Consider the following 19845-nt stretch of genomic DNA (forward strand, 5'->3'; position numbering starts at 1 on the left):
CTGTTTCCACATGCCAATCCCTATTCTGTTCTTTTGATGTTTTCTCTCCTGGGACCATCATAATCACTCATGAGCCCAGTTGTTCTGTCATCCAGTGTCCATTCACCCTTTTCCATGGTGACTCTTGGAAAGCAGCAGTGCCTAATCTCCCACTTCAGCTAGGCTTTGTGTGTTGTATCTAGCCCACTCAACTTGGGGCTCCATGGATAGGCATATCATCTGGATATGCCAGAGTGTCTTATTCTCCAACCCCAGTGATTGGCTTAGGGTCATCAGGTGACCCAGTCAGAACCAATGAGAAGACTCTGGCCCCACAGCTATCCTCCAACTTAGAACTCTGCCTCTGTACTAAAATTAAAGCCCTTTCCCTCTCATCACAAAATGGGTAATTACCCACAGACAGACCATCTGGGACCGTCATTCAAGAATCTTCCATGGTTGCTGCTGAGCTCCTATAAAACTGTGAGCCAATTTCTCAATAGAAATTTTGCAAGTGGGAAGGAATTGCTGTGAAGTATTCAAAGTGATGAAAAGCAAGGACCTACAACCAAGATTACTCTACCCAACAAAGCTATCATTTAGAATCAAAAGACAGAAAAGAACTTCCCAGACAAGAAAAAGCTAAAGGAGTTCATCACCACCAAACCAGTATTACAAGAAATGTTAAAAGGACTTCTTTAAGAAGAAGAAAAAAGTATATGAATAATAAAATGATAATAACTACATATCTATTAACAATTACTTTAAATGTAAATGGATTAAGTGCTCCAATCAAAGGACACAGAGTGGCTGAATGGATAAGAAAACAAGACCCAGGGAGGCTGGATGGCTCAGTTGGTTAGAGTGTGAGTTCTTAACGACAAGGATGCCAGTTCAATTGCCGCCTGGGATGGTGGGCTGCGCCGGCCGCAACTAGATTGAAGGACGACAACCTGACTTGGAGCTGACTGATCCTGGAAAAAAACACAGACCCTTACATATGCTGCCTATAAGAGATTTACTTCAGATCAAAAGACACACACAGATTGAAAGTAAAGGGATGGAAAAAGATATTTCATGAAAATTGAAATGAGAAAAAAAAAAGTGGGGTAGCAATACTTATACCAGACAAAGTGGACTTTGAAACAAAGGCTATAACAAGAGACAAAAAAGGACTCAATAATGCCACCTCTGGATATTTATCTAATAAAACTCAAAACACTTATCCAAAGGGACATGTGTATCCATATGTTCATTGAAGCATATTTACAATAGTCAAGATATGGAAGCAACCTGGGTGTCCATCAATGGCTAACTGGAAAAAGAAGAGGTGGTACATATATACAATGGAGTATTACTCAGCCATAAAAAAGAATGAAATCCTGCCATCTGCAACAACATGGATGGACCTAGAGTGCATTGTGCTGAGTGGAGTAAGTCAGACAGAGAAAGACAAATGCCATATAATTTCACTTCTACGTGGAAACTAAAATACAAAATAAATGAACAAACAAAACAAAAACAAACTCATAAATACGGAATGTTTTGATGGTTGCCAGATGGCAGAGAGGTTGGGTATGGGTGAAAAAGGTGAAAGGATTAAGTACAAATTGGTTGTTACAAAGTAGTCATGGTGATGTAGGGTATAACATAAGGAATATAGTCAATAATATTGTAATAATTATATACGGTGTCAGATGGGTACTACATTAATTGGGTTAATAGATGGGAGGGGAATTGGGGGCCAGGGAAAAAAGGTGAAGGGACTAACAAGTACAAATTGGTAGTTACAAAATAGTCATGGGGATGTAATGTAAAGCATAGGGATTATAGCCAATAATATTGTAATAACTATGTATAGTGCCATGTAGGTACTAGATTAGTCAGGGGATCACTTCTTAAATTATATGAATATCTAACCACTATACTGTACACTTGAAAGTAATACAAAATAGTATTGAACATAAACTGTAGTTGAAAATTTAAAAAAGGGGGGGAAGGTGAAGGGGAGAATAAGAGGTCCAAGTTTCCAAGTATAAAGATAAGTTTTGGGGATGTGATGTACAGCATAAGGAATATAGTCAACAATATTGTGATAGCATGGTACAGTGTCAGATGGTTGCTGGACTTATTATGTTGGTCACTTCTTTAGGTACATAAATGTTGAATAACTATGATGTACACCTGAAACTAATACAATGTTATATGTTAGCTATATTTTTAATAAAAATCTTTAAAAAATAAATAAAATAGCATTCTAAAAAATAACGAAAGGTTATCACTCTGTAGTCATTAAAAGGATATAAAAAGATTATGAATAACTTTATGCCAACAGATATGACAATTTAGATGAAGTGACAGTTCCTTGAAAAACACAAAGAATGAAAGCTAATGCAAAATGAAATACAAAATATGAAGAGTCCTATATTTATTAAAGAAATTGAATTCATGATTAAACACCTTCCCACAAAGAAAACTCCAGGCCCAAATAGCTTTACTGGTGAATTCTATCAAAGATTAAAGGAAGAAATAATATAGACTCTTTCAATTTTTGAGACAGAGCTGTAAGTTCTGAGACAGGAATGATCTTTTAAAAAAACATTGTTAAGTAAAAAAAAATTAATGTGTAAAGGGATGAGTATAATTTTCTTATTTATATAATAAATAAAGGAGATACGGAGGTGCAATTCTATGCACAGACTATCTTTGCAAGGATACCCTATTACCTTAAAAGGAGGAAATTGAGGGACTGAAATTCAGGAGTGGGAGAAAGACTAATTTTTCACTTTGCCCCCTTTTATATTGTTTTATTTTTTAATATGAACTGTGTATGTATTTTTTAAAAATAGTTTAAAGACTCTTTTAGCTCAGGCTTTGCTAGATTTATAATGAGTCTTGTCACTCAGTTCTGTGAATTGTGTACGGAAAGAAAAAACTGCAGAAAGAAGTGGTTAAAATCTTGAGGCCTAGAGTTTAGAGGACAAGGTCATTCAGCCCATACTTGGCCACCAGCTGTCTATGCGACTTCAGGCCGGTATCTCTACCTCTCTGAGCCTCTTGTAACATCTGTGAATGGGGGTTGTTCAATAAAGGATTAACTTTGCCCAGCTCCTGGGAGGTAACCTCTAAGCCCTTGGAAGATCCTTCTTGATAAGAGTGCTTTGGTTTACCTGGGGGGCTTTGGTTTGTGCAGTATCAGCTCTCTTTAGGGGCTGGAGACTAAGCCATGCCTATGTGACGGATCCCTAATAAAACGCCTTGGCACCAAGGCTCACGTTAATATCCCTGGCTTCAGTACTCTATGTGCGTTGTCACACACTGTTGCAGGGAGAGCTGGGTGCTGTTCACTTGACTCTACCGGGAAAGGACAATTAGATGCCTGTGCCTGGCACCTCCTGGACCCTATGCTCCTCCTCTCTTTGATATTTTCAATCTGTATCCTTTCAGGGTAATAAACCATAACCAGGAGTGAAAAAGCTTTTCTGAGTTCTGTGAGTCCCTCTAGTGCATCATTGAACATGAGGTGGTTTCTGGGATCCCCAGACACAAGGGTGATGATGGTACATCCTCACCAGGAGCACAGGCACCAATGAGACTGCTCGTGCACAGCATGTAACAATCACAGCCAGCACTTACTGAGCCCATATTGTGTACCAGGCTGTGTGTCTCCAGGAACTCACTGGATCCTCGTAACAACCCTGTGAGACTGATACTATGATTAATTTTTTTATCCTCATGCCCCCACCGACGATTAATTATTTTTTACTTTTTATTGTGAAATGTATTTTACATTCAGGAGTATGAAATATAGATGTATGGCTTTAAAAATTACTTATGTAAACAACTGTAAATCATATCAGTTTAAGAAAAAAGGACCTAGAAGCCCTCATGAGCCCCTACAAAGTGACAACTCCTCCCAACTCCTGAGGTAGTTACGTCTCTGACTTTTGTGATAATAATTTTCTTGCTTGTTTTTTCTTTATTATTATTATTATTTTTTTATTGGGGAAGGGAAACAGGACTTTATTGGGGAACAATGTGTACTTTCAGGACTTTTTTCCAAGTCAAGTTGTTGTCCTTTCAATCTTAGTTGTTCAATCTTAGCTGTGGAGGGCGCAGCTCAGCTCCAGGTCCAGTTGCCATCGCTAGTTGCAGGTGGCGCAGCCCACCATCCCCTGCGGGAGTCGAACCAGTAACCCCATGGTTGAGAGGACGCGCTCCAACCAACTGAGCCATCCAGGAGCTCAGCCGCAGCTCAGCTCAAGGTGCCGTGTTCAATCTTAGTTGCAGGGGGCAGGGCCCACCATCCCTTGCGGGACTTGAGGGACTGAACTGGCAACCTTGTGGTTGAGAGCCCACTGGCCCACGCGGGAATCGAACCGGCAGGCTTCGGAGTTAGGAGCACGGAGCTCTAACCGCCTGAGCCACCGGGCCGGCCCTTGTTTTTTCTTTATAGTTGGACCACCCATGTATGTATCCCCAAAACTTTAGTGCTTCATTTGCCCTATTTTCATGTTTTTTGCATGGAATAATATAGCACGTTCTCTTTGGTGCCTGGCTTCTTTCACTTAATATTATATGTGTGAGATGCATCCATGTGATTGTATCAGTAGTTCGTTCTTTTTTCATAGTTGTATAGTATTCTGTTGTACGAATATACCATAATGTATTTATCCGTTCTTCAGTTGATGGGCAGTTGGGTGATTCCCATTTGGAGTTATTACAAAGAGCTCTGCTATGAACATTCCTTCCTATATATATTTCCGAATGGTCATGTTCAAGTTCTCTAGGATATATACTTAGCATGGAATAGCTGGGTTAGAGGTTATATGTGTTTTCAAATTTATTCAATAACACTGCACTCTCCCATTTTAAGATGAAGCAATTGCAACAAGAGAAGTCAAGTTACTTTCCCAAGACACAAAGCCAAACTGCCTTGAACCCAGAGGTCCTTGCTCCCAGAGCCCAGCTGTCATTTAGCACCCATTGACACATGGTGGGCACCTAATAATTGTGAGCTGTTATGCTGAGGGCTGTTGGGATTGTTATTCGGGGTTCCTTTCTTGTCCCCGTTATTCTGAACTCTGTCCTCATCAGTTAATAATTAACTGCCCCCCAAGGAGCCAGTGATCCTAAAGATTTGCCTTTCCCTGGCTACTGCCTGGTTAATAAATCACTTCTTTTGGCCTGGCAAGGGGCACTGGTAGCCCTGCTGCCTCCAAAGCCCCTTTACATGGTGTAGTAGTGCTGAGGGTTCATGATGCTCCGGACCTGTCAAGTGCTCTGTTCCCAGGCCGGCCCCTCCACTGGGGCCTGGCAGGCCCTGAGCTTTGACGGTGGGGCCTTCAACCTCAAGGGCACAGGAGAACTGATGCGGGCTTTGCTGGTGCTACGGCTGTGTGCCTGGCCCCCGCTGGTCACCCACGGCCTGGCGGTGAGCAGTGATCCTGGGGACTGGTCTAATGGTTCCCCAGAGGCCAGCTTTGAGCCCTCACTCCCTGTCCCGCCAGCTCCAGGCCTGGTCACAGCGACTCCTGGGCTCCCGACTCTCAGGCGCACTTCTTCGAGCATCCATCTATGGGCAGTTTGTGGCTGGTGAGACGTCAGAAGAGGTGAGGGGCTGTGTCCAACAGCTCCAGACCCTAGGCCTCCGGCCCCTGCTGGCAGTGCCCACTGAGGAGGAGCCAGACTCAGCTGTCAAGACTGGGTGAGTAAGCACAGTCCCCTCGTGGGGTCATCACAGTCCCCATGTGCCTAGTCCCTGGCTTGTCATGGGAGGTTATATTAAAAAAAATTTTAAGACTGGATGAGAAGGGGGCCAGAGCCCTAGGAAGCTAGGAGGATGGCGGAAAGGGGTTAACGGGCTCCAATACCTGATACCCTCTGGCTGAGCAGTGAGGCCTGGTATGAGGGGAACCTCAATGCTATGCTGCGGTGTGTGGACCTGTCACGAGGCCTTCTGGAGAACCCTGGCCCAACTGGGAATATCCTCATGCAGTTGAAGGTGACGGCGCTGACTAGCACTCGGCTCTGTGTAAGCGATGGGCCCGATGTGGGGGGAGGGTGTGGCTGCCTACCAGGTCCCTCTCACCACTCCACCCGCCATCCCATTCCAGAAGGAGCTAACTTCGTGGATCAGAAGGCCAGGGGCTTCCTCGGAGCTGAGCTCTGAGAGGCTCGCAGAAGCCATGGATTCTGGGCGGGTAAGGATCTCAAGCTGGGGGAGATGTGAATGGTTGGTGGGGAATCTCAGGGAAGCAGAGTCCCTGGACTTGCTTGTAGCAGATACCTACAAGTGGGATATTCAAACTTATTTAACTACCACTACTTTCCAGGTTCAGATCAATCAGAATAAATGTGGTTATAGCCCTGGGGCATGGTTGGAATGAATGGAACATGGGTCATCTGGGGGTTCTAGGGGAGGGGCCCAGGGACTGGGAGCTCTGAGTAGTGAGAGACAGAAGATCTTTTATCAACCAGAAGAAAGTATATCAATATTCTATCAATCAACTCAGCTATGCCAGTGTGTGCTGGATGGCTGGAAATTATGATTAGATCAATGAGGTCTGGTTTAATCATCCATCCATCCACCCGTCCATCCATCCATCCATTTTTTCATTCCTTTTTATTTCCATGTCCTACTTCTACCCTGCCTGTCATTGGCACCCACTCCATCTTGTATAATGTATATCCCTTTGTTATTATGATTTGGGTTTGCCAAGTATATACTGTTTAGGGGCATATTTTTTCCAACATTTCATTATGAAAATTTTCCAATATACAGAGAAGTTGAAAGAATTTTATAGTGAACACCCATATACCTGCCACTGTTAACATAACTATACTTGCTTTAGATCATATCTGTCCTTCTATCCATTGCTCTGTCCATCCATCAATCCATCTTATTTTTCAATGCATTTCAAAGTAAGTTGCAAACACCAGTACACTTCCCCCTCAAATGCTTCAGAATGCATATCACTAATTAGAGTTTGATAATTATTTACAGTATTTTATTTCTTTTCAGGTAAATTTTCCATACAATGAAATGCACAAATTGTAAATGTACCATTTGATGAGCTTTCACAAATGCAAACACCTGAACGATTCAAATCTTTGTCAAGTTATAGAACATTTCCATCACAGCAGAAATTCCCTCATGTCCTTCTCCATTAATCTGGGGGGTATGTTTTAAGATGTACGTAAATAGTATTATGTTATCTATTTCATTCTGTTTCATACTTTTTCCATTGAGCACTTGGATTTTAAAGTCTATCCAAGTGTCTTTGTGAACATCTAATACATTGCTTGCAATTACTGCTTCTAGCTGTGTGGTTTACCTCTCCTGGGATGGACATCTGGGTGGCCTCCAAGTCTCCACCCCCCCCAAACAATGCATCAGGGGCATGCTGATGTTTCTTTTTTTAATCTTGATTTTATTTAACTTGTACTTTTTAAAATATGTCACGAAACACATAGAAACAGGACTTAGTGTTTCAGAGAACTGCCTTTGGAATGTAATAAGTTTCATCTCTTTAGTTTTAGTTCACTCATGTGAAGACAGTGCTACCAACTACTTCCCAGGGCGCTTTTAAGGCTTAAAGGCCCTGCCAGACTGGCATCCGACTTTGCAATGAACAGAGGGGCCTTCCTCCTTCTTGTGTCACTCACTTGCCTTGGCTTCCCCAATGCTATCACACCTGGTTTTCTTTTTAAAATCGCTGATGGTTCATTCTCAGTCTTTGTTAGGTTTTCTCTGCCTGTTTCTTTCTTTCTTTTTACTTTAAGATTTTTATTGAAATATAGCTAACGTACAATGTTATATTAGTTTCAGGTGTACATCATAGTTATTCAATATTTACCTGCCTAAAGAAGTGATCACCAGCAACTGTAATAAACCCAGCAACCATCTGATACTATACCACGTTATCACAATATTATTGACTATATTCCTTATGCTATACATTACATACCCAAGACTTACTTGTTTTACACTGGAAATTTTAACCTCTTATTCCCCTTTTTCCTCATTTTTTAATTTTTCAATTACAGTTGACATTCAGTATTATTTTATGTTAATTTCAGGTGTATAGCATAGTGGTTAGACATTTCTATAACTTAAGAAGTGCTCTCCTGACTAGTCTAGTACCCTCCTGGTACTATACAGTTATTACCACATTAGTGACTATATTCCCTGTGCTTTATTTTACAGCCCCATGACTATTTTGTAACTACCAATTTGTACTTCTTAATCCCTTCCGCTTTTTCACCCATTCCCAACCCCCCACCCATTTGGAAATCATCAAAATATTTTCTGTATCTATGAGCTTGTTTCTGTTTCTGTTTTGTTTGTTTGTTCTTTAGATTCCACATATAAGCAAAATCACATTGCATCTGTTTTTCTCTGTCTGACACACTCCACCCAACACACAATACCCTTCAGGTCAATCTATGCCACTGCAGATGGTGAGAACTGATTCTCTTCCATGGCTGAGCAATATTCCACTGTATATGCAAGTATGTACCACCTACTTTTTGTCCATTCTTCCATTGACAGACACCCAGGCTGCCTCCATTGTAAATAATGCTGTAATGAACATGTGGATGTACATGTCCCCTCAAAGTAGCATTTTGGGTTTCTTTAGATAAATGTCTAGAAGTGGGACTACTGGGTCCTTCTTTGTCTTTTATTATAGCATTTGTTTTAACAAAATAGTTTTAACAAAACTGTTTTGTCTGGTATAAGGATTGCTAGGCCAGCAATACTGGCATAGCTTTTTTGTTGTTGTTTCTATTTTCATGAACTATCTTTTGCCCATCCCTTTACTTTCAGTCTGTGTGTCTTTTGATCTGAAGTGAGTCTTTCATAGGCAGCATTTGTAAGGGTGTTGTTTTCTTATCCATTCAACCACCCTGTCTTTTGATTGGAGCATTTAATCCATTTACATTTAACGTAATTGGGTGTTTTTGTTGTTCTATTTGGGTGTTTTCTGCTACCTTATCTTCTGAATCACTGATTCAGTCCTCTGCTTCATCTAATCTACTGTTGATTCCCTCTAATGTATTCTTCATTTCATTTCAGTTATCGTATTCTTTATTTCTGACTGGTTCTTTTTATGTTTTCTATCTCCATTTTTGTTTCCTACCTCTTTGTTGAAGTTCTCCCTGAGATTGTTGAGCATCTTTCTAACCAGTTTTTGGAATTCTGCATCCCATGGATTGCTTGTCTCCATTTTGTTTAGTTCTTTTTCTAGAATTTTGTTCTGTTCTTTATTTAGAACATGCTTCTTTGTATCCCCATTTTGGCTGGCTCCCTGTGTTTGTTTCTGTGTACTACGTAGGGCTGCTAACCCTCCTGGCTTAGTAGAGTGGCCTTATGTAGTAGGTGTCCTGTGGGACCCAGTGGTGCAGTCTACTTGGTCACCAGAGCCAGGTGCTCCAGGTGTTTCCCTTGTGTGGGTTGTATGTGTCCTATTGTAGTTGAGCTTTGGTTGCTGCTTGCATGTCAATGGGAGGGATCAACCCTCAGACTGATTTGTTGTGAGGACTGACTGTGACTACAGTGGACAAGCTGGGGTGCAGAGCAGGGTTCACTTAAGCAAGGCTCTGGTGCCTGTCCAATCTGCCCTTTGGGTGTATCGTCCCTGGAGGTGGCTAGAAGCTGGCCACTGGACCTGCCAGCCCTGGGGCCTCTTGGGAGGGGACCAATACAGACCAACTTCAGCCACAGTCCGTGCCTTGCCTGGGGCCACTGGTATGAGCCACAAAGCAATGCACCATCCATGCTGTGCTTGGAGGTACCTCAAGAAGCCAAGTCTTAAACATAGGCCAGCTATCATTAATGCTGGGCCTAGGGCTGCTCAGCCAGAAAGACCAGACAGGCTGAACCCAGATGCTGCTTTCTTGGTTTTTATGACCCTTTGAGAGATTTTAGGAAAGTCCAAAGCATGAGCCAAGGCAGGCTGTTTATATGCAAAAGCCATTGGAAGCGACTTGGGTGTGCCCAAAAGTTAGGTGGGGCAGGGTCTCAGGGAATAACTAGGGTGGAGCAGATGAAAGTTGATAGCCAATTTGATAGAGTCTCAGATATGGTGTCTGCGTCTGCATGCAGGGAGGGGGAGGGCTCAACAAAGAAACAGTGGCTTCCACCAGCTCCTCTCTGTCCTGGAGAAAGCTGCCTTTCCCACCCTCACCCTGAAACCAGAAAACTCAGTTCCCCTTCGTATATCTCTGCCCCTCTATCCACCACCCCACCGCTGGAGCTCAGTGTGAGTGAATCAGTCAGTGAGTAAGTCTGCACACTGGCCCCTTAAGAAGAGCGCTAGGACTCCGGCTGCCCTCTGTCACACTCAGCCACAATCTTCACTGGTTTTCACAGCCAGAAGTTATGGGGACTTCTCTCTCAGGCACTGGAACCCTGGTCTGGGGATCCTGGTGTGGGGCCAGGACCCTTTGCTCCTCTGTGGGGGACCTCTGCAGCCGAGATATCCCTCCTGATATTTAATGGTCACACATAGGTGTGGGACCAGTCTGTTCCGCGTCTCTGCCCCTCCTATCACTGTCTAGGTAACTTCTATATGTCTGTGGTTGTAGGGCTTCAGTTCAGCTAGACTTTGGGCGTTTCTCAATAATGGTTGTTCTGTGGTTTTGTTGTAATTGATGTGGTCCTGAGAGGAGGTAAGTGCCGTGTTTACCTACTCTACCACCTTGACTGGAAAAAATCTCTCTGCCTATCTCTTAAAAATGGAGTCCCGTCTCCCTCATCCTTTACTCTTTATTCCCCTCAAAGAGACCTTCTCATATTCCTACAGCCTCAGTTTCCCCAGCCAGCACTAATGATGCCCATGTTTCTGTCTCAAGCCCCAGACCTAACCCTGAGTACCCTGGGCATCCCCCAGACCCCTCACAGCTGCTGGGTTCCACGCTGGCCTGAGTCTCCTCAAACTTGCTCCTTCTTCCTGTCTCCATCTCAGAGTCAGCCCTACCACCTCCCATCTCAGATCTGAGCCCCCACCCATCCTTGCTCTCCACATTCTCTGGTTCTACGGCACCATTATTCCTGTTTATTGCCATATCCTGAGCCCCTGGCACCCAAACAAGATATGATATATGCTAAATGAATGAATGAGTGAATGAATGAAGCAAGTGATTTTTAAACAATAAATTAACAGTGGAGAATTTATCACTCACAACATGCCACTCACTGTCCTAAGTGCTTCATACAGTAGTCCCCTTTCATCTGCAGTTTTAGTTTCAGTTACCTGTAGTCAACTGTGCACTGAAAATATTAAATGAAACATTCCAGAAATAAACAATTCATAAGTTTTAAATTTTGTACCATTCCGAGTAACATGATGAATCCCATGTCATCTCGCTCTGATCCTCTGGGACGTGATTCATCCCTTTGTCCAGCGTGTCCACACTGTATTCGCTACCCACCCATTAGTCACTTAGTAGCCATCTCAGTTATCAAATCGACTGTTGCAGGTATCACAGGGTTTGTGTTCAAGTCACCCTTATTTTACTTAAGAATGGCCCCAAAGCACAAGAGAAGTGATGCTGGCAATTCAGATATGCCAAAGAGAAGCCATAAAGTGCTTCCTCTAAGTCTAAATGTATGAATGCATAGGAAGAAAAACATAGTATATGAGTATATAGGGTTTGGTATTATCTGTGGTTTCAGGCATTCACTGCAAGTCTTGGAATGTATACCCCTCAGTAAAGGGGGACTACTGTTACTGTTGTGTGTTCGAGGAAACAGCTCTTCCCTCCTCCTGGAGAGAGTTTTCTCCCCCAAGATGAGGGTGGGTGCCATGGTCAGATCAACCTGCCCCCAGGGAGAGTTCTATTAGCAGACCTAGTCCTGCGTCATCCATATTGACCCTGTTGGATAGAAAAGAAGCGAAATCCCACTTGTTCCTCTTCTTTAACTTCCCAAAAGAAGTTATTTGAACACAACTGGACTCCTTGAGTCACCAGCAGCTCACATTCATTCTCTGAATCCCCATAACAAGAGTGTGAGTTACAGACAATTATGATTTTCATGTTACAAATGTATTAATTGCCTGTTTATTGGCTCTCTGCCATGTTCCAGATGGCTATGCTAGGCGTGGAGGAGCCAATGACGACAAACTCCCTGCCCTCAAGGCACTCACTTGCTACTCAGGAAGGGGCAAGGAACACTTCATAATTAAAACCAAAGCCAATATGTAACAAGTATAAATAAGCATTGTAGGGGAAAATAAGGCTGAGGAAGGGGAAAGGAAAGCCCCAGAGAGGGAGTTGCAAATTTAAACCAGGGATAAACCTCATTGAGAAGCGGATGTTGGAACAAAGACCTGGAGGAGAGGTAAGTGGACCTCTGGGGAAAGAGTGTTCCAGGCAGAAGGAACAACCAGAGCAAAGGCTCTGAGGTGGGACGGTATCTGGCCTGTTCAATGGCAGGGAGGCCAGTGTGGTTGGAGGGCAGAGAGCAAGACAGAGTGGAAGGAGGTGAAAGCAGAGGGGCCAGACTGGGTGGACCCTTTGTGGGCTGCAATGAGACCTTTGGCATTTGATGAGGAAATTGAGGGCCTGAGACTAATAAGAGGAAACGCTTAAGGCACTTACTATGAGCTAAGCACTTCTCTAAGCACTTTCTCTAGATCAATTCCAAGTCACTTCTCTCTCCGAGCTTTGGTTTCCTCACTGGAAAATGAAGTTTGGAACAACACCTGTCTACTAGGATCATTGAGGAAATTAAATAAACGAGACAGTGTATGCAGGCACCTATTATTGGAATAATGACAACATGTACTGAATGCTTATTATGTGCTGGCACTGTCCTGTCCTTGTTATGTCCAGGCACATTTCACATATTAACCCATTTTTATTCACACAACAACCCCCTGAGGTCGCTACTATTATCATCTCCATTTTACAGAGGAGGAAACTGAGTCCCAGAGAGGTTATATGAGTTGCTCAAGACCACACAGTAAGCGGCAGAACCAGGACTGAAACCCAGATTCTGGGCTCTAAGCACTGTTATTACCCCTCCATAAACAGTATACATGTGATATAACAACTTTTCAGATTTCTGAGAATTTCTAAACTTTTTCTCCTTCCTGGTGGTGGGGGAGAGGAGACGTAGGCCCTGAAAGGATGTCCTGAGCTGCTCTTGCCTCCCCTGCTGCCCTCCCCCAGGACCTCCATGTCTCCTGCCTCAGCACTGAGCAAAACCAGCATCTCCAGGCCTCTCTGAGCCGCTTGCAACGCGTGGTACAGGTAACGCCTTCTGCCGTGACCTGGCCCCACTGCACCTGCTGGGCACCTGTGGGGCTCTGACCACTGTCTCTCTCACCCTCAGCACGCCCAGGCCCAGCGAGTGAGGCTCCTGGTAGATGCTGAGTACACCTCGTTGAATCCTGCTCTCTCTCTGCTGGTGGCTGCCCTGGCCATGCGCTGTAACAGCCCCAGGGAAGGCGGGCCCTGGGTGTGGAACACTTACCAGGCCTATCTGAAGGTGTGTGGTGCGCTCCAGGGGGCTGTCGGCTAGAGTCCCAGCGTCCTGACCGGAAGCTGCCTGTGTGCTCTGCCAGGACACATATGAGCGGCTGAGGCAGGACGCTGAGGCTGCAGACAAGGCTGGCCTGGCCTTTGGAGTAAAGTTGGTACGAGGAGCGTATCTGGACAAGGAGAGAAAAGCGGCCCAGCTCCAAGGGACTGAAGCTCCAACTCAGCCTGACTATGAGGCTACCAGTCGGAGGTAGGACTGAGTCAGGCCAGCCTCTGAGACAAATAATAACATCTAAACTTTAACTAGAGTTCACTACCCATGATGCTGAACGTCCTGCGTGTGTCTACACATTCCTCCCTCTCCCGGGTCCAGGATACTTCCCACCTAACAGCAAGCTCCTCCTTGGGCTCGCTGCTTTCTCTTTGTCCCCACTTCCCACTATGTTTTCCATGTACAGCCAGAGGAGCTTGTTTATACCCCATCAAATCATGTCCCTCCTCAGTTCAAACTTCTTCCGTGGTTCCCTTTGCACCCTCACTAAACCCCCAGTCCTTACTGTGGCTCACAAAGCACCACGTGATCTGACCACCGTCACCTCTCCAATTTTTCCTTCCACTCTTCCCCTCACTCACCACAGTCCTTGATGCTCCCCAGGGCCTTTGCACTTCCTGTTCCCACTGCCTAGACCGTTCTCCCTCCGGACAGCTGCATGGCTCAATTCCTCACCTCCTTAGGTCTTTAGTTATTAGTATCTTCTCAGGGAGTCTTCCCTGACCTCCCTGTAAAAAAGTAGAACCCCCACCCCACTCTCTTCCTAGATTTATTTTTCTCTTTAACACTTATTGGCAGCTGAGTTTTTATACAGTTTCATATTAAATTGCTCATTATCTGTCTCCCCCGCTAGAGTGTGGGCTCAGGAGGGCAGGGGTTTCTGATTTGTTCACTGCTGAACCTTCAGTGCTTAAAATTGTGCCTGTTGCATGGTGGTGCTCACTCAGTACAGAGCTGCTGAATGACTAAATAAACAACTCTGAACAGTAGGTGCTAGTATTATCATCCCCATTTCACAGAGGATGAAACTGAGACACTGACAGGGAAATCATTTACCTAAAGTCACATAGCTAGTGAGTGGCAGGGCCAAGATTTGAGCCTAGGCAGACTGGCTATAGAACCCACATTCTTTTACTCACCTCAAATCGCCCTGTGCTGGGGGCAAGATGTGGATGAGTTCCTTGGATCCCCATTCCATGGCTCTGGGCAGAAGGAATTTATTTTTTCAACACATACTTGCCGAGAGTCTGATTTAGGTCAGGACCTGTTTTGGACTCTGGTCACAGTAGCAACCAAGGTGGCCCCCAGGTCCTGTCCTCAGGGAGCTTACAAAGTCTGACTCCATTTCACAGTGGATTAAGGAGCTTTGTAGAGCTGCAGAGACTTACTCAAGCTCTCAGGGCAAGTGGCCAAGCCATGGTTGGAACCTAGGCTTGTATCCAAGGCCAGTGAGGGCTTCCAGGCAAGCACTTTATAATCCACATACCATAAAATTCACAATTTGTAAGTGTACAATTCACTGGATTTTAATATATTCACAAGGTTGTGCAACCATCACTACTATCTAATTCCAGAAATTTTCATCACGTCAAAAAGAAACCCATTGGCAGTCACTCCTCCTTCCCTCCTCCCCTCAGCCCCTGGCAACCACTAATCTTTTTGTCTCTGTGGATTTTCCCATTCTGAACATTTCATACAAATGATATCATGCAATATGGGGCCTTTGTGTTTGGCTTCTTTCACTCAGCATAATGCTTTCAGGGTTCAACCATGTTATAGAATGTATCTGTGCTTCATTCCTTTTTATGGCTCAGTAACATTCCATCGTATGGATGGACCACAATTTGTTGATCCATTCATCAGTTGACGGACATTTGGATTATTTCTACTTTTTGGCTGTTGTGAATAATGCTGCTGTGAGCATTCACGTACAATTTTTGAATAAGCATACATTTTCAATTCTCCTGAAAGTTCAACTCTCTGGGAGTGGAATCGCTGTGTCACACGGTAACTCCATGCTTCACCTTTTGAGGCACTGCCAGATGGTTTTCCACAGCGGCTGCACCATTTTACAGTCCCTCCAGCACTGTATGAGAGTTCCAATTTCTGCACATCCTTTCTGGCACAGTACCATTCATGTTTTAATATACATTTCAAATAAGTAATAAATTCACGTCATTCAAAAAATCAAAATTTTATGAAAATGAATACACTGATGTATCTCATTTTGACCCAAATCCCCATCTAATCATGGAGTATCCCTGGCCCCCTTAGGTAGCCCCTTTTGTTAATTTCTTACATGTGTTTCCCAAGTTCCTTTATGCATATATAGACAAACACAAAGATTGTGTGTGTGTGTGTGTATGTGTGTGCAAAAGGCATCATGTCTACACACTGCTTGCTTTTTCATTCAACTACTATGCATCTTAAAGAATAGTCCAGTGATAATGAGCCCAGGCCCTGGAACATCAGATAGCCAGGGTTCAAATCCCAGCTTTGCCACTTCTAGCTGTGTGACCTCAGGACTAGAGACTTAACCTCTTTCAGCTTCCATCCCCCCCTCTGTAAAATGGGGATAACCAGAATACATACCTCATAGAGTTGATTAGAGAATGAGATGAGTGAATATATGTGTGTCAGACAGGGTCGCAGAAGAAACACATTCCATGCAAAGGAGTTTAACTAAAGGAAAGTTAGTGAAGGAACTGGATTTATGGAGTATGGGTAAGGTTCAGGGAACCCACAGGGAATGCTGACATGTTCAGGAACCCACAAAAACTGGAGACTGTTATGACCTCTGTGCTGTAGGTGAGGAAGAGGGGCCCTGCTGGAGGAGGTGTGGCCACACATGGGACAGTCAGGGTGGGCCAGGGAGGGGGCTAAGAGGCAAAACACCCGAGCTCTTTCTACTTCCACCTTCTGATCTCCTTCCTAGGACTCCATCGGTGATACAGGACATAGAAGTTAGCTTCCTAAGGGACAAAAAAGAGCAGGGAACAGATCTGGAGGGCAATAGCGTAGCACATGAAGGCCGTCGGGCGGTAGCTGGTCTACAGCAAGCTCAGAAAGCATTTGCCAGGCTTTGCATCTTCCGTATCAGTACCCAGACTGTCTTTGTTCTTTTTACTGCTGCATAGCGCTCCACTATCTTCTGTGTGCCATTGTTCATCTAGCCAGTCCCCTATTTATGGACATTTGGGTTGTTGCTAATCATGTTCTGTAGACAATACGGCAGTGAATGACCTTGGGTTAATATCATCTTGTGTGTGTGATGTGGCCCTTTGTTGTGGGACTGGCTTTGTGCCAAAGGCTTTATGTACACCCTCCTCTCATTGCATCCTCACAACCTCATGTTAGGTGAACTCACATTGTTATAAGAGAGGAAAAAGGCTTGGAGCAGGGATGTCCCTTGCAGCTGGTCCAGGTGGAAGGAAGGTATTTCTTGACTACACAGTCCTTGCCCTTCGACATCCCACCTCCCAAGAACAGAAATGCCCAGTCCCTGGGGCCTGACCCTCACTTACCAGGTACCATAGCTGAGCAGAGCATCTCTCTTCAGTTACAGCCGCTGTCTGGAGTTGATGCTGACCCATGTGTCCCAGCGTGGCTCCATGTGCCACCTCATGGTGGCTTCCCACAATGAGGAATCTGTTTACCAGGCAACCAAACGGTATGAGGTGGGCCCCTCCCTTCGTCTCCCTCGCTCACATACCAGGGATGGGCAGAGGGTGGTGGACATGGAATAGGAAGAGGAACAGTGTGGGAACAGTAGGTTCAGAGGGATTCTGGGGAAGATATGAAAAATATTTAATCCCTGTTTGACCTGTAGGTCCTGTAGACCCCACTGAACAATGCATCAGCCCTTATTTACTAGGGCATGGGGAGGCCAAAGTGTTCCAGGGAAGGAGCTGGGGCTCACTAGGGAGCTCTCAGGGGCCTCAGAGCAATTGTTATTTATCATTAAGTTTAGAAGTATTTCAATATTTAAATAACTGGAACAGCCATGTGGGTGCCTAATGGCTTTCAGCTCTGGATCCAGCCACTGTCTGGATTGATGATGTGGCCTTTTCTGTAGGATGTGGGAGCTGGGCATTCCTCTGGATGGGCCTGTCTGTTTTGGACAACTCCTGGGGATGAGTGACCACGTCTCCCTGGCATTGGGTATGTGAATGACCCATTCCCCATCACAACTACTATGCCCCACCCAGCCCCAGGTCTCATTCCCCTCAACCAGATCCCTTCCCCCATTCTCAACCAATGCCTGGCCACGCGGATGGCTTAGTCTTCAGACCCTTCCAGATACATCTGTTGTTCCAGTGTCTAAAGGCCTTGCAGACCCGTGTCTCTGTGCCTGCTCTCTGTTGTTTTTGCTTTTATCATGGTGTCTTGTTTCCTGTGTGCATTATCTTTACCATGTTGCTCCCCAGGGCCTGAGAGCAGAGCATTTGTTTTCTTCTGCCAGATGCTAAGAGGGTACAAAACTTTTATACCTTAAATTCACAGCCTGAGGCATCCCAGGGATACAAATCTGGGCTGCAAATATGTGAGAGGACTAACCCATGGCCACCTCTCAGAGATTGATTTCTCTGTTTTCTTCTTTGCTCTACTTATAGTCAGGGCCATTCCCTGGGAGTGGGGGAGGTGGGAAGGGTGGTTTCTTATGAACTCTTACTCTGAGGGTGTTCATTTTTGTGTTCCAGTTTAGTGTACGGAAGTTCTTCTTTACACCTGTCACCCTGGTCAGGCTTTGGGCCTCCATTTCTGTAGCCCCTCAACTCTGTGAAATCATCAAATAGCAGCTCAATTTTGCTTTTAGGGCAGAAGTGCTTCTTGTGCATCCCTTCCCTCTCTGGTTCTCACTTTCTCATAATTCTTGGATTAGTAAATTCCTTATTTTCTTGCTAGCATTTTAGTAACTTTAAAATTTTTCAAATGTTTACTCCAGAATTTTTAGTTTTTTTCAGTGGGAAATTTTGTCCAACTCACCTAGTCTTCTATGTTCTCAGAACTGGAAGTCTCTGTTCCAGATGGGGCCTGGGGGATCCTCTCCCCAAACATGAGTCCACATCCTGCCAACACTCTCCCTGCAGGGCAGGCTGGCTACGCCGTGTATAAGTCCATCCCCTACGGCACACTGGAGGAGGTGATCCCCTACCTGATCCGGAGGGCCCAGGAGAACCGGAGTGTGCTACAGGGTGCCCGCAGGGAACGGGAGCTACTCAGCCAAGAACTTCGGCGGAGGCTGCTGGGGTGGGGCCTGAGGGTACCCCATTAGCACCCCCAGGGGTTGTGTGGTCAATAAAGGTCCTGAGCTGCTGCCCAGGCTGCTGCCCTGCACTGAGGCCACCTCCTTGGGGAACGGCTAATCTCGACCTCAGACAGGCCAGCTAGGGCACTCTGCAGCTCAAAAGAGACCTTTAGGTAACCCTAGAGCATAGCAAGGGCACTGATCAGAGACTAATGACGCCTCCCCGCAATGCTGAGGCAGTCTATCCTGCGATGGGCCTGGGGTCAGTTCTACTCAGCCAGTTAGTGGCTGATGCGGCAACTTTCTTCACTCCAGTTGATGCCCAGATGAACAGACACTGAGGCACTGAAATCTGGAGGCTAGGTGTTATGAGCACATGTAAAGGCAGTCGTCACATTTCAGTCTATTCCTGAAAGTCAAGGGGACATTAACCCCTCCGCAGGGTCCTACGTCCCTGCGTGGTACTCCTGACGCAAGTGGGGAACAAAGTCCCGGCATACAGGTTCAGATAGAGTGAGTAACACAGCTTTATTTGGGAACCAATGTCCCTCCAGAGGCCAATGCTCTGGTAAGCACAGAAGGTTATATAGAATAGAATAGAATTTAATAATGAACCAAGTCCCAGAGTCAATTGAGGTGGTAAAGGTCCCTGGTCCGGGAGAGGCGACTGGGCCCACAACGGGTCTGAAGCAAGCTGGTCTTGCAAGGAAGACTTTTGGAGAGTCCCGGAGTATTGGGGCTTGCACCTCGCAGAGGACCCTGTCAGATAGTGTCTCACCTGGAGCCACGCGGAGGGTCTTAGCCGAGCGCCCAGTCAGACCGCTCACAGCACTGCTCTGGAGCTCTGCTTTTGTCCTCTTTTCCTTGGACTTGTTTACTGCTTAGGTGAGAACCAGAAGTGGTTTTCCAGGAGTTGTTTATCTCTTAGGTGATAACCAGAAGTTGTTTGCCAGGAGTTTTTTACCTCTTAGAGGATGATCGGAAGTTGCTTCGTAAATGTGTTTATCACTCAATTTTGTTACGCTCAGTTTCACACAAAAACATGTTTTTTACTTTATTCTAATCAGTCTCACAC

At 45.0% G+C, this 19845-nt stretch overlaps 1 protein-coding gene across 2 annotated transcripts; it reads left to right on the top strand.

The window, feature by feature from the left end:
* The first annotated feature begins 5144 nt into the window (after window positions 1-5144).
* On the top strand, window positions 5145-18859 carry PRODH2 (proline dehydrogenase 2). 2 transcript variants are annotated; one of them, XM_074315792.1, is made up of 10 exons: window positions 5145-5413; window positions 5490-5686; window positions 5875-6013; window positions 6096-6182; window positions 13159-13239; window positions 13322-13477; window positions 13554-13720; window positions 17082-17192; window positions 17598-17683; window positions 18529-18859. In XM_074315792.1, the coding sequence occupies exons 1-10, from the start codon at window positions 5237-5239 to the stop codon at window positions 18795-18797; spliced, it is 1470 nt and encodes a 489-aa protein (XP_074171893.1). In that variant the 5' UTR covers window positions 5145-5236; the 3' UTR covers window positions 18798-18859. The 2 variants fall into 2 exon arrangements, with proteins under 2 accessions (XP_074171893.1, XP_019605561.2); XM_019750002.2 differs by having other exon boundaries at window positions 5146-5413; window positions 18613-18859.
* The last annotated feature ends 986 nt before the right edge of the window (window positions 18860-19845 follow it).

This window comes from Rhinolophus sinicus, linkage group LG11 (genome assembly GCF_036562045.2).
Source record: "Rhinolophus sinicus isolate RSC01 linkage group LG11, ASM3656204v1, whole genome shotgun sequence".
NCBI classification, from domain to species: Eukaryota; Metazoa; Chordata; class Mammalia; order Chiroptera; family Rhinolophidae; genus Rhinolophus; species Rhinolophus sinicus.

Coding starts and splice junctions, on each gene's coding strand:
- PRODH2 (XM_074315792.1), top strand. CDS start 5,237: ATGATGCTCCGGACCTGTCAAGTGCTCTGTTCCCAGGCCGGCCCCTCC. Junction 13,478..13,553: donor CTTACCAGGCCTATCTGAAG/GTGTGTGGTGCG, acceptor GTGCTCTGCCAG/GACACATATGAGCGGCTGAG. Junction 13,721..17,081: donor TATGAGGCTACCAGTCGGAG/GTAGGACTGAGT, acceptor ATCTCTCTTCAG/TTACAGCCGCTGTCTGGAGT.